This window comes from Panthera leo, chromosome C1 (genome assembly GCF_018350215.1).
Source record: "Panthera leo isolate Ple1 chromosome C1, P.leo_Ple1_pat1.1, whole genome shotgun sequence".
Classification (NCBI taxonomy): Eukaryota; Metazoa; Chordata; class Mammalia; order Carnivora; family Felidae; genus Panthera; species Panthera leo.
Genome location: NC_056686.1, coordinates 77,770,428 through 77,791,652, shown reverse-complemented (window position 1 = coordinate 77,791,652; position 21,225 = coordinate 77,770,428). Strand labels below are relative to the sequence as shown.

Genomic DNA, 21,225 nt, shown 5'->3' with positions numbered 1-21,225 from the left:
TGGGTTTGTTGAGAGGATTCAATAAGATACAGTATATAAAGTGGCCAAGGCACATAGGAGGTATTCAAGAACATTTCACTTCTCCCTAGTGTGGGCTCTTTATTCAACCAGGAAGGATGAGTTTGAAGTTGGACCACTTTCAGCCTGGAGTTTTATTTCTAGTAGCTTTTTTTTTTTATTTTTTTTAATTACCTTTCAGATTTTCACTTTTATTTCTTCAAGATTTAGGACTGCACTCTTATGATTACAACAAACTTTAGTCCAACTATGTCAGTCTCCATATTTTTTTGTATGTAAATATTTGCAGACTGATTTAAGGCTTAAGTTACCTAATATAGTGTGCCAACGATCTATGAGAATGTCAAGTACAGATTATTCTACTTTTAAATTTAGAATGCATCTCATTGAGAATAGTCCTCATCCAGTCTGACCATTTCTGCTTTTTTTTTTTTCCAATATATGAAATTTATTGTCAAATTGGTTTCCATACAACACCCAGTGCTCATCCCAAAAGGTGCCCTCCTCAATACCCACCCTCCCCTCCCTCCCACCCCCCCATCTAGTAGCTTTTTTTTTTTAATTTTTTTAATGTTCTTATTTTTGAGACAGAGAGACAGAGCATGAACGGGGGAGGGGCAGAGAGAGAGGGAGACACAGAATCGGAAGCAGGCTCCAGGCTCTGAGCCATCAGCCCAGAGCCCGACGCGGGGCTCGAACTCACGGACCGTGAGATGGTGACCTGAGCTGAAGTCGGACGCTCAACCGACCGAGCCACCCAGGCGCCCCTCTAGTAGCTTTTGAAAGCTGCCTGTCTTCCAAAACCTCTGCTAAAGTATCAGTCTGTCTGCAACCCTCCTGATAAAATCCTTTACCTCCACCTCTTTTATCACTTCAGTCATTTCCCTATCACAAAACTATGCTTTGTGCTGCCCCCTCTCCATCGTCCCAGGCTTCTCATCTCCTAATCTAATTCCTTCCTCTATTTTGCCCATGACCGTTGTACAGTTTTATGATTTGCAGAACTTCTATTTGTCTCCATTTGGTTCTTTTCTTTTAGTATTTGTTTATGTTATATTCATCAAAATCATGTACAAAATCATGAAAAAACATTCTCCTATATTGTTTTTGTATATGGCTTTTGACCAATGTGACGTTGGCCTCTTCATTAATACTGGTAACATTTTAAGTACTGACTGTTGGAGAGGTGGCTTTGTTCTATTTTCATCTTAGTTCCAAAACAAGTAGTTTTTAATATCTTCTACCACACTCCACTGGTTTGGCTTTAGTTCAACAATTGTAATCTAAAGAGAAATGCATGTTGTAATCGGCCACACGCACTACTTTTGCAGCAGTAATAGTTTTATACATTTACCTCTCTGAAAAGATAGTACCTTAAGCTTATTACCTGGTTATTGAACTACCACTATTAGAATTTATACTCCTATATTTTATAAGAAACTTAAGACAGCAAATATACTGTACCAGAAAGAGAAAAGATAATTGATCCATTTTCCACTGAATCTGAATACCGAATCTTGTGGCTTCGATCTAGGGCAGTTGCAACTTCACAACTCTAAAAAAAATTTTTTTCAGAAACATAAACTTAAGACATGCTTACAATGATTTTTTGTTAAAGCTAATGAAAAAATTAATTTAATAGCTTCTTTTATAACTATACCACTTATATATCTGATCATCAAAGGAGACAGTAAATGTGCTCTCTATGGTGAAAACACTTTTGTAAAAACAAAAATATTTTGTTCTGAAACACACTGTGTTTGGAAATGAATTGTGTACTAGTTATGTTATTTAGAGACAGAAACAAAGGACAGTATTAAAGAACTAAACTATAAGAAGCAGAGCAAATGCAAAGTTCTTGTAAAAACACAACTTGGAGATGGATCCTGACATACATTAATATAAATTGGAAGGTGGGTTGTGGTGAGTTTCTTAGATGGTTCAAAGAACCATGAAGTGCCAGATGTACAAAATACCACAAGGAGACAACCAATTCTCCAATTTATTTGTGTATAGTACAGTTACTTTTATTATAATTTTAAGATGCTTCAAGCCTTAGATGAGTCAGAAAACACGTATGAACACAGCAACAGGACTTCTGTTTGAATGCCGTTTCAAAAACCATCTCATTTTCTATTCTATACAAGTAATTACTTAGATAATTTTATCCAAGCCACTAAAATGTAAGTGGTTAATAGGGTTTCCTGATTGGTTACAGCTCAAGCTGATTATTCTCCAAGTAGATAAAAATCCCTTAGGTATATTAATTTTATATTTTGCTTTATAACATGTATATTTTAAGTACACAGGCTGGAATTATGTACAAAATATATGCTTCCTTTCTGTCCCAAAGAGAGTATTTTGTGCCAAACAGATCCTGACACAGAGTTCAACTATGGCTCTTCCCATGAGTTTATTTCTGCCGTTTTAAAACTATACATTGATTCCAGCAATGGCAGACTAAGCAATTTAAGCCAAACCTCCTGCTGAAGCAACTAGAAAAGCTGGACAATTTAAAAAAATCTTCTTGAATACATCAGAGAGCTAGCAGGATAGTGAACAATTATAAGGCCAAATCCATACAGAAATTCAAAGATATGAGACCAGCATTTAGGCCACCTTTTCCCTGAGGGCATCTGCCAATTCCAAAAGAGCTGACAGGCTAAACACAGCTTCTGATAAAAGTAGAACAGCTCTCACAGGGACTATAGCCTAGCTTCAAACCATTTCAATCCCAGAAATTGTCTTTAGGTGATACTGTATTACTAGTATTCACAACCATCTTGCAGAACCACTCCCTAGAGCAACCTTTCTCAATCAGGTTTCCTCTTTCGAACTACAAAGAAAATTATCTGAGTGACTATTCTTTCAATTCTCACATAACTAGTACCATTCTAGATGTAATTCATTTATTACATACAATAGATGCTTTAGGGCTTGGACTGACAGATTTTGCAAATAAAAATAAAGAACACCCAGTTGAATTTGAATTTCAGATAAACAACATAATTTTTAGTATAAGTATGTCCCATGCAATATTTGGGATGTACTTATACTAAATTAATTGCTTACCTAAAACCCAAATATTGTAACTGCATGTCCTGTAATGTATGTAGCAACCCTGCTTAGGTTTTAGGGGTTTAATTCTCTTGTAAAATTAAAGCTTCTTAGAGGAATAGAACACTATTCTAGGCCTCAAATTATTTCTACAATTTTTCAAATACAAATTCCAACACACAAAAATAATCAGACATACAAAGAGATGAAATACTTGGAAGAGAACTATGAGAAACAATAGGCAATAGAAGTAGACTCACAGGGGATACATAAAGTGAAGTTATATCAGATCCATACCTTAAAATAGCAATGTTTACTATGTTTAAGGAGATGAAAGACAAGACTGAGAATTTTGGCTAAGAACCAGAAATTATAAAAGGATGTAACAGATGTGAGTCAGAAAAGCTTCATAAAATATGAGTTAAACCTTTAAAGTAGAAAGGAGTTTATTAAGCAGACAAGTGAAGGAAGAAGATAAATGTGAGAAAAGCACAGACAGAAAAAGTAACAGGCAAAGGCATTCAGAACCAAAAGTAGGATCCTTAGATGATAAGTATGTAAGGTATACACAAGTCAGTTAACTTGAAGATGGTGTTAGGAATAAATGCGTGCATAACCTAAGTACGCATGTATGCCATGTTAATGAATTTTAATCATATTCTATTAGTAGCTACACCTCTAGTGAGTATGGAAGAATGTACAAGATTTGTCAAATCACTATGCTATACACCCGGAAAATATGGTAACACTGTGTCAACTATACTTCAATAAAAAATAATAATAAACTTAAAAAATTCATATGCTATCTGGGGTGCCAACTAAAAGAATGATAATAAAAATAATAAAAGAAAATAATAAAAATAAAAATAAAAAGTACTGAATTAGAAAAAAAAATAGCCAAATTCAACAGTTAATTTTTCAAATAACTAGGAGCTAAAACCAGATTTTCCAAAGCATATTTTATGAAATATTAGTCCCATGAGATATTAAAATGTATTCCTTATTCAATTAATACTTAGAAACACTGAATATTATTTTATCTCCTTTTGAGGATTTATAATGCATCTGAGCATATGAACAGCTGTTAAGACAGTGCAATAAAAAAATTGTATAAATTTGTTTATACAAGAATTCCAAATACAATCCAATACTTCTTTCTACAAATATAACACCTATCAATATTCTATAAAATCAACATTCTGTCTACCAAATCCACTCATTAGAAAGGAACCATAAATAAAAACAGAAATGAGAAAGGGTACTCAATAACTGATACAGTTAATGAGAAAATTAAACGAATGCCAATATGAAAATTTTAATTACAGAAATGGCAATTTCATAAATTTCAACTTAATAAATTTATCTCTATAATTTAGTAAATTTTTGAAAAAATATATAATTTATGAAATAGACTCATAACATAGTGCAAAACTTAACTAAGCAAAACCACTATTTTTCTACATTGCATAAAAAAATTAACAGCACAGAAAATTTAATAGTAAAGCACCTTTTACCTTAAAATTTCCATGCTATATAACTACATAGACATAGACAAAAGGAATAAAAAAAAAAGAATGAAAAAGGAAACCCCCTACACCACAGCACAGGGGAAGTGCCCTGCAGGTCCTCACCACTCCAGGGACTATCCAAAATGACCAAACGGAAGAATTCCCATCAGAAGAATCTCCAGGAAATAACAACAGCTAATGAACTGATCAAAAAGATTTAAATAATATAACAGAAAGTGAATTTAGAATAATAGTCATAAAATTAATCGCTGGGCTTGAAAACAGTATACAGGACAGCAGAGAATCTCTTGCCACAGAGATCAAGGGACTAAGGAACAGTCACGAGGAGCTGAAAAGCGCTTTAAACGAAATGCAAAACAAAATGGAAACGACGACGGCTCGGATTGAAGAGGCAGAGGAGAGAATAGGTGAACTAGAAGATAAAGTTATGGAAAAAGAGGAAGCTGAGAGAAAGAGAGAGAAAAAAATCCAGGAGTATGAGGGAAAAATTAGAGAACTAAGTGATACACTAAAAAGAAATAATATACGCATAATTGGTATCCCAGAGGAGGAAGAGAGAGGGAAAGGTGCTGAAGGGGTACTTGAAGAAATTATAGCTGAGAACTTCCCTGAACTGGGGAAGGAAAAAGGCATTGAAATCCAAGAGGCACAGAGAACTCCCTTCAGACGTAACTTGAATCGATCTTCTGCACGACATATCATAGTCAAACTGGCAAAATACAAGGATAAAGAGAGAATTCTGAAAGCAGCAAGGGATAAACGTGCCCTCACATATAAAGGGAGACCTATAAGACTCGTGACTGATCTCTCTTTTGAAACTTGGCAGGCCAGAAAGGATTGGCACGATATCTTCAGTGTGCTAAACAGAAAAAATATGCAGCCGAGAATCCTTTATCCAGCAAGTCTGTCATTTAGAATAGAAGGAGAGATAAAGGTCTTCCCAAACAAACAAAAACTGAAGGAATTTGTCACCACTAAACCAGCCCTACAAGAGATCCTAAGGGGGACCCTGTGAGACAAAGTACCAGAGACATCACTACAAGCATAAAACATACAGACATCACAATGACTCTAAACCCGTATCTTTCTATAATAACACTGAATGTAAATGGATTAAATGCGCCAACCAAAAGACATAGGGTATCAGAATGGATAAAAAAACAAGACCCATCTATTTGCTGTCTACAAGACACTCATTTTAGATCTGAGGACACCTTTAGATTGAGAGTGAGGGGATGGAGAACTATTTATCATGCTACTGGAAGCCAAAAGAAAGCTGGAGTGGCCATACTTATATCAGACAAACTAGACTTTAAATTAAAGGCTGTAACAAGAGATGAAGAAGGGCATTATATAATAATTACAGGGTCTATCCATCAGGAAGAGCTAACAATTATAAATGTCTATGTGCCAAATACCGGAGCCCCCAAATATATAAAACAATTACTCATAAATATAAGCAACCTTATTGATAAGAATGTGGTAATTGCAGGGGACTTTCACACCCCACTTACAGAAATGGATAGATCATCTAGACATACAGTCAATAAAGAAACAAGGGCCCTGAATGATACACTGGATCAGATGGACTTGACAGATATATTTAGAACTCTGCATCCCAAAGCAACAGAATATACTTTCTTCTCGAGTGCACATGGAACATTCTCCCAGATAGATCATATACTGGGTCACAAAACAGCCCTTCATAAGTTTACAAGAATTGAAATTATACCATGCATACTTTCAGACCACAATGCTATGAAACTTGAAATCAACCACAGGAAAAAGTCTGGAAAACCTCCAAAAGCATGGAGGTTAAAGAACACCCTACTAACGAATGAGTGGGTCAACCAGGCAATTAGAGAAGAAATTAAAAAATATATGGAAACAAACGAAAATGAAAATACAACAATCCAAACACTTTGGGATGCAGTGAAGGCAGTCCTGAGAGGAAAATACATTGCAATCCAGGCCTATCTCAAGAAACAAAAAAAATCCCAAATACAAAATCTAACAGCACACCTAAAGGAAACAGAAGCAGAACAGCAAAGGCAGCCTAAACCCAGCAGAAGAAGAGAAATAATAAAGATCAGAGCAGAAATAAACAATATAGAATCTAAAAAAACTGTAGAGCAGATCAACGAAACCAAGAGTTGGTTTTTTGAAAAAATAAACAAAATTGACAAACCTCTAGCCAGGCTTCTCAAAAAGAAAAGGGAGATGACCCAAATAGATAAAATCATGAATGAAAATGGAATTATTACAACCAATCCCTCAGAGATACAAACAATTATCAGGGAATACTATGAAAAATTATATGCCAACAAATTGGACAACCTGGAAGAAATGGACAAATTCCTAAACACCCACACTCTTCCAAAACTCAATCAGGAGGAAATAGAAAGCTTGAACAGACTCATAACCAGCACCAGCGAAGAAATCGAATCGGTTATCAAAAATCTCCCAACAAATAGGAGTCCAGGACCAGATGGCTTCCCAGGGGAGTTCTACCAGACATTTAAAGCAGAGATAATACCTATCCTTCTCAAGCTATTCCAAGAAATAGAAAGGGAAGGAAAACTTCCAGACTCATTCTATGAAGCCAGTATTACTTTGGTTCCTAAACCAGACAGAGACCCAGTAAAAAAAGAGAACTACAGGCCAATATCCCTGATGAATATGGATGCAAAAATTCTCAATAAGATACTAGCAAATCGAATTCAACGGCATATAAAAAGAATCATTCACCATGATCAAGTGGGATTCATTCCTGGGATGCAGGGCTGGTTCAACATTCGCAAATCGATGAACGTGATACATCACATTAACAAAAAAAAAGAGAAGAACCATATGATCCTGTCAATCGATGCAGAAAAGGCCTTTGACAAAATCCAGCACCCTTTCTTAATAAAAACCCTTGAGAAAGTCGGGATAGAAGAAACATACTTAAAGATCATAAAAGCCATTTATGAAAAGCCCACAGCTAACATCATCCTCAATGGGGAAAAAATAAGAGCTTTTTCCCTGAGATCAGGAACACCACAGGGATGCCCACTCTCACCGCTGTTGTTTAACATAGTGCTGGAAGTTCTAGCTTCAGCAATCAGACAACAAAAGGAAATCAAATGCATCAAAATTGGCAAAGATGAAGTCAAGCTTTCACTTTTTGCAGATGACATGATATTATACATGGAAAATCCGATAGACTCCACCAAAAGTCTGCTAGAACTGATACATGAATTCAGCAAAGTTGCAGGATACAAAATCAATGTACAGAAATCAGTTGCATTCTTATACACTAACAATGAAGCAACAGAAAGACAAATAAAGAAACTGATCCCATTCACAATTGCACCAAGAAGCATAAAATACTTAGGAATAAATCTAACCAAAGATGTAAAAGATCTGTATGCTGAAAACTATAGAAAGCTTATGAAGGTAATTGAAGAAGATATAAAGAAATGGAAAGACATTCCCTGCTCATGGATTGGAAGAATAAATATTGTCAAAATGTCAATACTACCCAAAGCTATCTACACATTCAGTGCAATCCCAATCAAAATTGCACCAGCATTCTTCTCGAAACTAGAACAAGCAATCCTAAAATTCATATGGAACCACAAAAGGCCCCGAATAGCCAAAGCAATTTTGAAGAAGAAGGCCAAAGCAGGAGGCATCACAATCCCAGACTTTAGCCTCTACTACAAAGCTGTCATCATCAAGACAGCATGGTATTGGCATAAAAACAGACACATAGACCAATGGAATAGAATAGAAACCCCAGAACTAGACCCACAAATGTATGGCCAACTCATCTTTGACAAAGCAGGAAAGAACATCCAATGGAAAAAAGACAGTCTCTTTAACAAATGGTGCTGGGAGAACTGGACAGCAACATGCAGAAGGTTGAAACTAGACCACTTTCTCACACCATTCACAAAAATAAACTCAAAATGGATAAAGGACCTGAATGTGAGACAGGAAACCATCAAAACCTTAGAGGAGAAAGCAGGAAAAGACCTCTCTGACCTCAGCCGTAGCAATCTCTTACTCGACACATCCCCAAAGGCAAGGGAATTAAAAGCAAAAGTGAATTACTGGGACCTTATGAAGATAAAAAGCTTCTGCACAGCAAAGGAAACAACCAACAGAACTAGAAGGCAACCAACGGAACGGGAAAAGATATTTGCAAATGACATATCGGACAAAGGGCTAGTATCCAAAATCTATAAAGAGCTCACCAAACTCCACACCCGAAAAACAAATAACCCAGTGAAGAAATGGGCAGAAAACATGAATAGACACTTCTCTAAAGAAGACATCTGGATGGCCAACAGGCACATGAAAAGATGTTCAACGTCGCTCCTTATCAGGGAAATACAAATCAAAACCACACTCAGATATCACCTCACGCCAGTCAGAGTGGCCAAAATGAACAAATCAGGAGACTATAGATGCTGGAGAGGATGTGGAGAAACGGGAACCCTCTTGCACTGTTGGTGGGAATGCAAATTGGTGCAGCCGCTCTGGAAAGCAGTGTGGAGGTTCCTCAGAAAATTAAAAATAGACCTACCCTATGACCCAGCAACAGCACTGCTAGGAATTTATCCAAGGGATACAGGAGTACTGATGCATAGGGGCACTTGTACCCCAATGTTTATAGCAGCACTCTCAACAATAGCCAAATTATGGAAAGAGCCTAAATGTCCATCAACTGATGAATGGATAAAGAAACTGTGGTTTATATACACAATGGAATACTATGTGGCAATGAGAAAAAATGAAATATGGCCTTGTGTAGCAACGTGGATGGAACTGGAGAGTGTGATGCTAAGTGAAATAAGCCATACAGAGAAAGACAGATATCATATGGTTTCACTCTTATGTGGATCCTGAGAAACGTAACAGAAACCCATGGGGGAGGGGAAGGAAAAAAAAAAAAAAGAGGTTAGAGTGGGAGAGAGCCAAAGCATAAGAGACTGTTAAAAACTGAGAACAAACTGAGGGTTGATGGGGGGTGGGAGGGAGGGGAGGGTGGGTGATGGGTATTGAGGAGGGCACCTTTTGGGATGAGCACTGGGTGTTGTATGGAAACCAATTTGACAGTAAATTTCATATATTAAAAAATTAAAAAAAACAAAAAAAAAAATAATGCAATTAATTGAGAACTTACGAACTCACGGTGTTTCCAACTGCTATTTGGAGAATGTGTTTAAATACAAACTTTGCTGAACACAAAAAAAAAAAAAAAAAAAAAAAAAAAAATGCATGGAGAATATTCTGATAAGATCTAACAAACATCTAATGGGAGTTCAGAGAGGAAGGAGCAAGGAAATAGGACAAAGGCAATATTAAAGGAGATGATGGATAAGAACTTGGTAATAACAACAATTTAAAGATTCATGAAGCCTCAAAAGATAAAAAGAAATCTATACCTTAAAACCACAGAATGCCAAAATCTGAAAAGCAGTCAGAGAAGAAAGGTAATCTTCAAGGAAGTGACAAACTGATGCTATCTTATCAACAATAACAATGGAAGTCAGAATCCAGTGAAATGAGTTCCTCAATATGCTGAAACAAAATATCTATAAATTTAGTGAAAATATCTTTCACTTTGGAGTAAATGGAATTCTCATACATTGCTGATGAGAGTATAAAACCATAATTCCCACATTATTTTTATTTTAGTTACACAGATTAGTCACGCAGTTAAATAGATTCAGTGCTCATTTGTAGTAAAACTGAAGAAAGTTTTCCAGTTTCTTATAAAAATAAACATCTGACCCATCTGACCCAGCAATTCCATTACTATGTATTTACTAGAGAAATGAAAACACAGATCAACAGACAGACATATAATGAGGTTTACAGCAGCTTACTTAAAAATGGCCCAAAACTGGAAACAACCCAAATGTCCATCTACTGGTGAATAGATAAATAAACTGGGGTATACTCATACAGTAAACTACTACTCAACAATAAAAGGAAACAAACTATTGTAATATGTAACAACATGTAAGCAAGACACAAAAGAATACCAACTGTGTCATTCCATCTATAGGAAATTCTACAATAGGCAAAACCAATTATAGTGATAAGTATCAGATCAATGGTTTACTTGAGGCAGGGGGCTGGAAAAGAAATTACTATAAAAGGACATAAAGGAACTTTCTAGAGTGATGCATATGTTCTATATTTTGATTGTAAAACTCATCAAACTTCACATTTAAAATGAGTGCATTTTATTGTATGTAAGTTATACTTAAATTGACTTTTAAAACATCTTTCAAAATCAAGGGGAAAACAGAAATATTTTGATATTAACAAAAAATGAGAGTAAGTTTTTTACTTCTAGAAAATCCTCATACAGGTAAATTCTAAATTATATTCTTCAGATAAAAAGAAAGTGATTTAAAAAGAGAGGTCTGAGCCAAAGGAAAAAAAGGAGAGCAAAAACAACAGCAAAGACATGAGTAAATCTAAACAAATGCTAACTTTAGAAAATAAGACTTTGTGGAGTTAAAAAACAGAATTAAACTAAATATGATAACAACAAGAATCTTGTTCTAAGAGTGTTCTAAGATTCTTTTGTGATTTAAGATGAGGATAAAGGTAATTATTCACTGTGATTTTGTGGAACTAAGTATACATGTTAAAATTTCTAGGGCAACCACTAAAATAGTAGAAATAGGGCATATCATTTCCAAAGCTAGTAAAAGAGGGAGAGAGATGGTGATGGGGGGAGGGGGAGAGGTAGAGAGAGAGAGAGAGAGAGACTGACCAATCAATACAAAAACTAACAAGAAAGGAGAGAAAAAAGAAACAGAAAAGGTGGGACAAATAGGAAAAAAACAAGATGATTAAACATAATAAATGAATTATAAAGTAGTTGCTCTTCACACATTAGCATGGATTTCTGGCTTCCTTTCTCAAAATCAGTCTAAAAAAGCTATATAATTAAGAGAGAAACATGGATTCTAGAAACCTAACAAAAAGAAGCATGAAAAAAAATCAGTGAGACTTAAGGCTGTCCTAAACTGGTATGTGTTATGGAGTTAGATGGCTAAAGCTAATAGGGCAAAGTGCAGCTTGAGGCAGCAGTTAGAGGACAGAGTGGATAAAAATCTTATTTTAACTCTTATACTGCCTCTCTCCTCTTTACTGTGGAATAGTCATCTCCTGCCCCTTCACTCTAGACATCAGCTAGTGTTCACAGATAAATACCAGGGCAATGGAGAAATCCTGTTGACTAAGGAGTTAAAAACAGCTATGGACTGACCAAGTGCCTTCAGACATTTAACTTCCCATCCCCTCCCATCCAAACTATGGAGACAGCCTCCTCCTAATGCCACTAAGTTAAAAAAAATCAGTTTCTGTGGTTTATTTCTTTAAAAACCTTAAATAATATATATGTGCATATGTGTTACTGTTTCTGGAATCCTTTAACATCTCTATTAGAACAGGCTTATAAAGAAAAAAAAGAACTTTAAAAAATTTCCAACCCTCAAATATTTAGAGATGTAAGATGTTGAAAATTGATACAATAAAGTTTATAATTTATCTTTAAAATACATTTAGTTTATGTGCTTGCTGATCCACATAACTTTGATAATCAAGCTAAGGATCTTTTAAAATATTGTTCTATGGTTTTTAATTTTTAAATTAAAGATCAATGGCCCAAATGTCTATTTACCTTAAGAGATGAGCTAATAATAATGGTGGTTGTCCATTTTATTTTTTCTTTTGTGCCATTTTCAGCCATCTGTCTGTCTTTGGATCAACCCAGCTTCTAACGGTGCCACAATCTGAAAAAAGGTAAGAGGAAACAGGACATGTAGAAATGTTTGATGAAAGCATAAGAGACTGTTAAAAACTGAGAACAAACTGAGGGTTGATGGGGGGTGGGAGGGAGGGCAGGGTGGGAGGGAGGGCAGGGTGGGTGATGGGTATTGAGGAGGGCACCTTTTGGGATGAGCACTGGGTGTTGTATGGAAACCAATTTGACAGAAATTTCATATATTAAAAAAAAAAAATAAATAAATAAATAAATAATAATAAAAAAAAAAAAAAAAAAAAAAAAGAAATGTTTGATGAATGAGTAAATTAAAGACAGAAATGAAACTATGTGGGGGCACCTGGATGGCTGAGTTGGTTAAAGTCCAACTCTAGATTTCAGTTCAGGTCATGATCTCATAGTCATGAAATCGAGCCCTGCATCAGGCTCCACCAAGGGTGTAGAGCCTGCTTAAGATTCTCTCTCTCCCTCCCCCACTGGTGCTTTCTAGAAAGAAAGAAACAAACAAACAAACAAGGTTAATGGAGACATTCTAAATAATATTTGAAAGTTAAAATTTGACACTGAAAATATGTCTTGTTATACATTAAGCTTATCAATACCACGCTTCCTATTGCTAAAAAGGAGATAGTAGACCCAAAACGGAGTCACTTGCACTAAACCCCACATCAGTAAACCAAGACTTAATATCCAACCTAACTTCAGTTTCACCACCCAACCACCCTATCCCTCACTTACCACCCCCCCACCCCCTGCAATGTAACCTTTAACCAATTGACAGTGAATACTTGGTCAGCACTGGTGAAATAATGCACTCAGTAAATCCCTTCCTTTCCCCTCAGGAAAGTAACCTTGCCTGAAAAATGCATTCTTTGCCAATAATTTTTTTCCAACTCCTGTCTTTAAACACTTCCCTTTTTGGGGCATTTGGGTGGCTCAGTTGATTGAGCATCCTACTTCAGCTCAGGTCATGTCTCATGGTTCATGAGTTCCAGTCCCACACCGGTCTTTCTGCTGTCAGTGCAGACCCTCTTCAGACACTCTGTCCCCCGCTCTCTCTGCCCCTTCCCCACTCATTCTCTCAAAACTAAATAAACAATTTAAAAAAAAAAACAAAAAACCTTCCCTTTCCCACAGCTTGGTGGAGTTCCTTTCCCTTGCTAATTGGGATACTGCCCAATTCATGATTCATGGAATAAAGCCAATTTGGTTTTTTTAAAAATATAATTGATTGTCTAACTAGTTTCCATACAACACCCAGTGCTCATCCCAACAAGTGCTATCCTCAATGCCCATCAACAACTTTCCCCTCTCCCCCACCCCCCATCAACCCTCAGTTTGTTCTCAGTATTTAACAGTCTCTTATGGTTTATCTCCCTCCCTCTCTGTAACTTTTTTTTCCCCTTCCCCTCTCCCATGGTCTTCTGTTAAGTTTCTCAAGATCCACATATGAGTGAAAACATACGGTAAATGTACTCAGTCGAATTTTTGCTATTTAACTCTACTAACAATTACTAAAAACAATGGTTCCCATTACAGGGCATCAGGGTTTTCTCCCTTTTCCTTTTTTTTCAGGGTTACTTCAACAAACAAAGCAAAGCACACTTAATTAAAGGTACAGACGCTTCACCACTGAAAGTAATGAGGAGCTCTGTAGAGGACTGAACAATGGGAAAGAGAAGCCAAAATGCAACAGCAGAATGCACACAGCATACACCAGAAACACTGCCAGGAGTGCCAGGCCCTGGACAGTGTATCACCCCTTTTTAATATAGTGGTACTCTCAGGTGCAGGAAACATAACAAGCTTTTAGAACATGCAAAACACTGACAGAAACTTAGTCAAAATTGCAAGACAGAGGAATTCTCCCCAAAAGAAAGGTCAAGAAGAAATCATAGCCAGGGGCTTGCTTAAAATAGATATAGGCAATATATCTGAGAATTTAGATCAACAAGAATTTAGATCAACATTCCTAAAACTACTAGCTGGCCTTGAAAAAGCACAGAAGACCCCAGAGAAACCCTTGCTGCAAAGATCAAAGACCTAAAAACTAGTCAGCATGAATTGAAAAAGGCTATAAATGAGATGCAAAATGGGCTAGATACAGTGAAGCAAGACGGAAGAAACAGAGGAGAGAATAGATGAAATAGATGTTAAAATTATGGAAAATCATGAAACTGAAAAAAGAGGGAAAGGAAATTACTAGATCATAATGGGAGGCATAGAGAACTAACTGATTCCATGAAATGAAGCAATATCCATATCATAGGGGTCCCAGAAGAAGAAGAGTGAGAAAAAGGGGCAGAAAGTTTATTTGAACAAGTTATAGATGAGAACTTCTCTAACCTGGGAAAAGGAAACAGGCATCCAAGTCCAAGAGGCACAGAGAACTCCCTTCAAAATCAACAAAAACAGTTCAAAACCATGACATATGATAGTGAAACTTGCAAAATACAAAGATAAAGGGAGAATTCTGAAAGCAGCTAGGGAGAAAAGGTCCTTAACCTACAAGAGTAGACACATAAGGTTAGTAGCAGACCTGTCCACTGAAACTTAGCAGGCCAGAAGGGAGTGGCAGGAAATATTCAATGTGCTAAATAGGAAAAACATGCAGCCAAGAATCCTTTATACAGCAAGTCTGTCATTCAGAACAGAAAGAGACATAAAGACTTTCCAAGACAAATGAAAATTAAAGGAGTTAATGACCACTAAACCAGCCCTACAAGAGATCCTCAGGGTGACCCTGTGAGTGGAAAGCAGCAAAGACTACAAAAGACCAGAGAACACCATCAGAAACACCAAATCTACAGATAATAGAGATAATAATAATAAATTCATATCTTTCAATAATCACTCTGAAAGTAAATGGACTAAATGCTCCAATGAAAAGACACAAGGTAGCAGAATGGATAAAAAAACAAGATCTATCTATGTGCTGTCTACAAGAGACCCATTTTACACCTAAGGACACATGCAGGGTGAAAGTGAGGGGATGGAGAGCCATCTATAATGCTAATGGAAGTCAAAAGAAAGCCAGAGTAGCAATACTTATACCAGACAAACTAGATTTTAAAACAAAGACTGTTACAAGAGATGAAGAAGGGAATTATACCATAATTAATGGGGTTATCCATCAACAATATCTAACAATTGTAAATATTTATGCTAACATGGAAGCACCCAAATATGTGCATCAATTAATCACAAACATAAACAAACTCATCGATAATAATACCATTATAGGAGCAGACTTTAATACTCCACTCACAGCAATGGACAGATGAAGTTAGGAGAAAATCAGCAAGGAAACAATGGCTTTGAATGACACATTGGACCAGATGGACTTAACAGATATATTCAGAACATTTCACCCTAAAAAGCACCATAATACACATTCTTCTTGAGTGCACATGGAACATTCTCCAGAACAGATCACATACTGGGTCACAAACCAGCCCTGAACAAGTACAAAAAGATCAAGATCATATCATGCATGTTTTCAGATTACAACACTATGAAACTTGAAATCACCCAAAAGAAAAAATTTGGAAAGCCCTCAAATACATGAAGGTTAAAGAACATCCCAGTAAAGAATGAATGGGTTAACCAGGAAATTAAAGAATAAAATACACGGAAGCAAATGAAAATGAAGACATACAGTGCAAACATTTTGGGATATAGCAAAGGCAGTCCTAAGAGGAAAATACATTGCAATTGTGGCCATCTTAAGAAGCAAGAAAGGTCCCAAATACACAACCTAACCTTACACCTAAAGGAGCTAGGAAAGGAGAAGCAAATAAAGCCCAAAGCAGTGGAAAGGAAATAATAAAACTCAGAGAGAACTAAATGATTTAGAAACAAACAAACAAAAAACAGAACAGATCAAAGAAACTAAAAGGTGGTGTTTTTTTGAAAGAATAAACAAAATTGATAAACCCCCAGCCAGACTTAACAAAAAGAAGAGAGGACCCAAAATAGATAAAATCATGAATTAAAGAGGAGAGATCACAACCAACACCACAGAAATACAAAAAATTATAAGAGAATACTATGAAAAATTATACACCAACAAAGTGAACAATATGAAAGAAATGGACAATTCCTGAACACTCACACACTACCAAATCTTAAGAGGAAGAAATAGAAAATTTGACAGCCCCATAACTAGCAAAGAAATTGAATCTGTCGTCAAAAATCTCCCAAGAAATAAGAGTCCTGGGCCAGATGGCTTCCCAGGGGAAGTCTACCAGACACTTAAAGAAGAGTTAATACCTATTCTTCTCAAACTGTTCCAAAAAAAAAAAAAAAAAAAAAAAAAATAGAAATGGAAGGAAAGCTTTCAAACTCTACTATAAGGCCAGTATTACCATGGTTCCAAAACCAAAGACCCTGCTAAAAAGGAGAATTACAGGCCAAAATCCCTGATGAACACGGATCCAAAAATTCTCAAAAAGATACTAGCAAATCAAACCAAAGAGTACCTTAAATGAATTATTCACCAAATAGCCAAAGATGGCGATGTAGGAGGACGCTTGGCTCACCTAGTCCTGCTGATCACTTAGATTCCACCCACATCAGCCTAAATAATCCAGAAAACCACCAGAAGACTAGCACAATGGACTCTCTGGAGCCAAGCGTAGACAAGAGGCCCACAGAAGAGAGTAGGAAGTGCAGAGAGGCAGTGCATGCTACACGGACTGACAGGAGGGAGCCGGGTGGTGGAGGGTCAGCCCACCAGGCAAGGCAGAGCCTCCGAAGTCTGGCTTGCAAAAGTGGAGGCGCCGGACTGTGTGAGTTCTGACAGCAAGCAGGACTTAACATCTGGAATGTTAGAAGTCAACAGCTCTGCTCTCGGAGAGCGAGGAGGGTGAGAGGATGCTGGGAAGGAGAGTTGTTGAGCCCCAGAAGGACAGAGCTCCACAGGGGAACAAAGGTGCTGGCAAGCATAATTTCCCTCTCCCATCCCCCAGCCGAAATTCCAAAGGGAACCAGTTTCCCTCACCGAACTTGCTGGCACTGTGCAAACACCCATCACTGTGCTTCTGTGGATCCATCCCCCCAATGGTCCTGCCTCCCTCCCGGTGCTGCAGGGCCCTTCCCGCAGGGGACCACCTATGGCAAAGCTAGCTAAGCCTGGCCCTCCTGCCCCTGTGCACCTTGCGGACCCACCCCACTAATACACCCTTGGCCAGATCCCATCAAAGCAGCACCGCAATTGTGCCTGGCAGTATGCAAACAGCCCAGACAGGGGCCACAGCACTCCACAGTGAGTCCTGCCCCTGGGAAAGGGGAAGATAAGGTACACACCAGTCCAACTGTGGCCCCAGCAGTGGGCTAGGGGCACACATCGGGTCTGACTGCAGCCCCGCCCACCAACACGAGTTTCTCTGGAGAGCAAAGGGGAAGTGCCCTGCAGTTTGGAGCCACCGCAGGGACTAGCCAAAATGATGAAACGAAAGAATTCTCCTCAAAAGAAACTCCAGGAAGTAGCAATACCTAACGAATTGATCAAAACCGATTTAAACAATAAAATGGAACAAGAATTTAGAATAATAGTCATAAAATTAATCACTGAGCTTGAAAAAAGCACAGAGGACAGCAGAGAATGTATTGCTACAGAGATCAAAGGACTAAAAAATAATCATGAAGAATTTTAAAATGCTATAAATTAGGCACAAAATAAAATGGAGGCGGCCATATCATGGATTGAAGAGGCAGAAGAGAGAATAGGTGAATTAGAAGATAAAATTACGGAAAAAGAGGAAGCTGAGACAAAGATTAAACAATCCAGGAGTATGAGGGGAGATTTAGAGAACTAAGTGATGCAATCAAACGGAACAATATCCGTATCATAGGAATTCCAGAAGAAGAGACAGAGAAAGAAGCTGAAGGTGTACTTGAACAAATCATAGATGATAACTTCCTTGATCTGGGGAAGGAAACAGGCATTGAAATCCAAGAGGCACAGAGAACTCCCTTCAGACATAACTTGAATAGATCTTCTGCATGACATATCATAGTGACACTGGCAAAATACAAGGATAAAGAGACAATTCTTAAAGCAGCTAGGGATAAACAGGCTCTAACTTATAAAGGGAGACCCATAAGCCTAGTGGCAGACCTATCTACTGATATTTAGCAAGCCAGAAAGGAATGGCAGGAAATCTTCAATATGATCAACAGAAAAAAATATGCAGCCAAGAATCCTTTAACCAGCAAGTCTGTCATTCAGAATAGAAGGAGAGATAAAGGTCTTCCCAAACAAAAACTGAAGGAATTCATCACCACTAAACCAGCCCTACAAGAGATCCTAAGGGGCACTATGTGACTGAAACGTTGCAAGGACCACAAGTACCAGAGACATCACTACAAGCATGAAACCTACAGATATCACAATGACCCTAAACCCATATCTTTCAAATAACACTGAATGTAAATGGACTAAATGCTCCAACCAAAAGACACAGGGTATAAGAATGGATAAAAAAACAAGACCCATCTATTTGCTATCTACAAGAGACTCATTTTAGACCTGAGGACACCTTCAGACTGAAAGTGAGGGGTGGAGAACAATATATCATGCTACTGGAAGTCAAAAGAAAGCTGGAGTAGCCATACGTATATCAGGCAAACTAGACTTTAAATTAAAGGCTGTAACAAGAGATGAAGAAGGGCAATATATAATAATCACAGGGTCTATCCATCAGGAAGAGCTAACAAATATAAATGTCTATGAGCCAAATACCGGAGCCCCCAAATATATAAAACAATTAATCACAAACATAAACAACCTTATTGATGAGAATGTGGTAATTGCAGGGGACTTTAATAATCCACTTACAACAATGGATAGATCATCTAGACACAGGATCAATAAAAAACAAGGACCCTGAATGATACATTGGATCAGATGGACTTGACAGATATATTTAGAACTCTGCATCCCAAAGCAACAGAATATACTTTCTTCTCGAGTGCACATGGAACATTCTCCAAGATAGATCACATACTGGGTCACAAGACAGCCCTTCATAAGTATAAAAGAATTGAGATCATACCATGCACACTTTCAGACCACAATGCTATGAAACTTGAAATCAACCACAGGAAAAAGTCTGGAAAACCTCCAAAAGCATGGAGGGTCAACCCCCCATAGTATGCCTGGGTCAACCAGGCATTAGAGAAAAAATTAAAAAATACATGGAAACAAATGAAAATGAAAATACAACAATCCAAACGCTTTGGGATGCAGCGAAGGCAGTCCTGAGAGGAAAATACATTGCAATCCAGGCCTATCTGAAGAAACAAGAAAAATCCCAAATACAAAATCTAACAGCACACCTAAAGGAACTAGAAGCAGAACAGCAAAGACACCCCAAACCCAGCAGAAGAAGAGAAATAATAAAGATCAGAGCAGAAATAAACAATATAGAATCTAAAAAAAAACAGTAGAGCAGATGAATGAAATCAAGAATTGGTTTTTGAAAAAATAAAATTGATAAACCTCTAGCCAGGCTTCTCAAAAAGAAAAGGGAGAGGACCCAAATAGATAAAATCATGAATGAAAATGGAATTATTACAACCAATCCCTCAGAAATGCAAGCAATTTTCAGGGAATACTATGAAAAATTATATGCCAACAAACTGGACAACCTGGAAGAAATGGACAAATTCCTAAGCACCCACACTCTTCCAAATCTCAAACAGGAAGAAATAGAAAATTTGAACAGACCCATAACCAGCGAAGAAACTGAATCAGTTATCAAAAACCTCCCAACAAATAAGAGTCCAAGACCAGATGGCTTCTCTGGGGAATTCTACCAGACATTTAAAACAGAGCTAATACTTATCCTTCTCAAGCTGTTCCAAAAAATAGAAAGGGAAGGAAAACTTCCAGACTCATTCTATGAAGCCAGCATTACTTTGTTTCCCAAACCAGACAGAGACCCAGCAAAAAAAGAGAACTACAGGCCAATATCCCTGATGAATATGGTTGCAAAAGACACTAGCAAATCGAACTCAACAGCATATAAAAAGAATTATTCACCATGATCAAGTGGGATTCATTCCTGGGCTGCAGGGCTGGTTCAATAGTCGCAAATCAATGTGAAACATCACATTAATAAAAGAAAAGAAAAGAACCATATGATCCTGTCAATCAATGCAGAAAAAGCATTTGACAAAATTCAGCATCCTTTCTTAATAAAAACCCTCGAGAAAGTTGGGATAGAAGGAAAATACTTAAACATCATAAAAGCCATTTATGAAAATCCCACAGCTAATATCATCCTCAATGGGGAAAAACTGAGAGCTTCCCCCCTGAGATCAGGAACACGACAGGGATGTCCACTCTCACCACTGTTGTTTAACATAGTGCTGGAAGTTCTAGCATCAGCAATCAGACAACAAAAGGAAATCAAAGGCATCAAAATTGGCAAAGATGAAGTCCAGCTTTCACTTTTTGCAGATGACATGATATTATACATGGAAACCCCAATAGACTACACTAAAAGTCTGCTAGAACTGATACACTAATTCAACAAATTCACAGGATACAAAATTAATTTAAAGAAATCAGTTGCATTCTTATATACTAATAATGAAGCAACAGAAAGACAAATAAAGAACTGATCCATTCACAATTGCACCAAGAATCATTAAATACCTAGGAATAAGCCTAACCAAAGATATAAAAGATCTGTATGCTGAAAACTATAGAAAGCTTATGAAGGAAATTGAAGAAGATACAAACAAATGCAAAAACATTCCATGCTCATGGATTGGAAGAATAAATATTGTTAAAATGTCAATACTACCCAAAGCAAT

At 37.1% G+C, this 21,225-nt stretch overlaps 1 protein-coding gene across 5 annotated transcripts in view; it reads right to left on the bottom strand.

The window, feature by feature from the left end:
• The window catches only part of CC1H1orf146 (chromosome C1 C1orf146 homolog), a 56,537-nt gene that overhangs the window by 2,323 nt on the left and 32,989 nt on the right, over positions 1-21,225 (bottom strand). For 4 of the 5 annotated variants that reach the window (XM_042952809.1, XM_042952810.1, XM_042952811.1 and 1 more), the window contains exons 2-3: positions 12,298-12,409; positions 1,483-1,573 (exon numbers count right to left, since the gene is read on the bottom strand). In XM_042952809.1, the coding sequence (XP_042808743.1) occupies positions 1,483-1,573; positions 12,298-12,366 (160 nt within the window). In that variant the 5' untranslated portion in view covers positions 12,367-12,409. Of the gene's footprint in view, positions 1-1,482; positions 1,574-12,297; positions 12,410-12,739; positions 12,763-21,225 lie in introns of those variants that run through there. The other variant, XM_042952813.1, reaches the window with a different exon arrangement.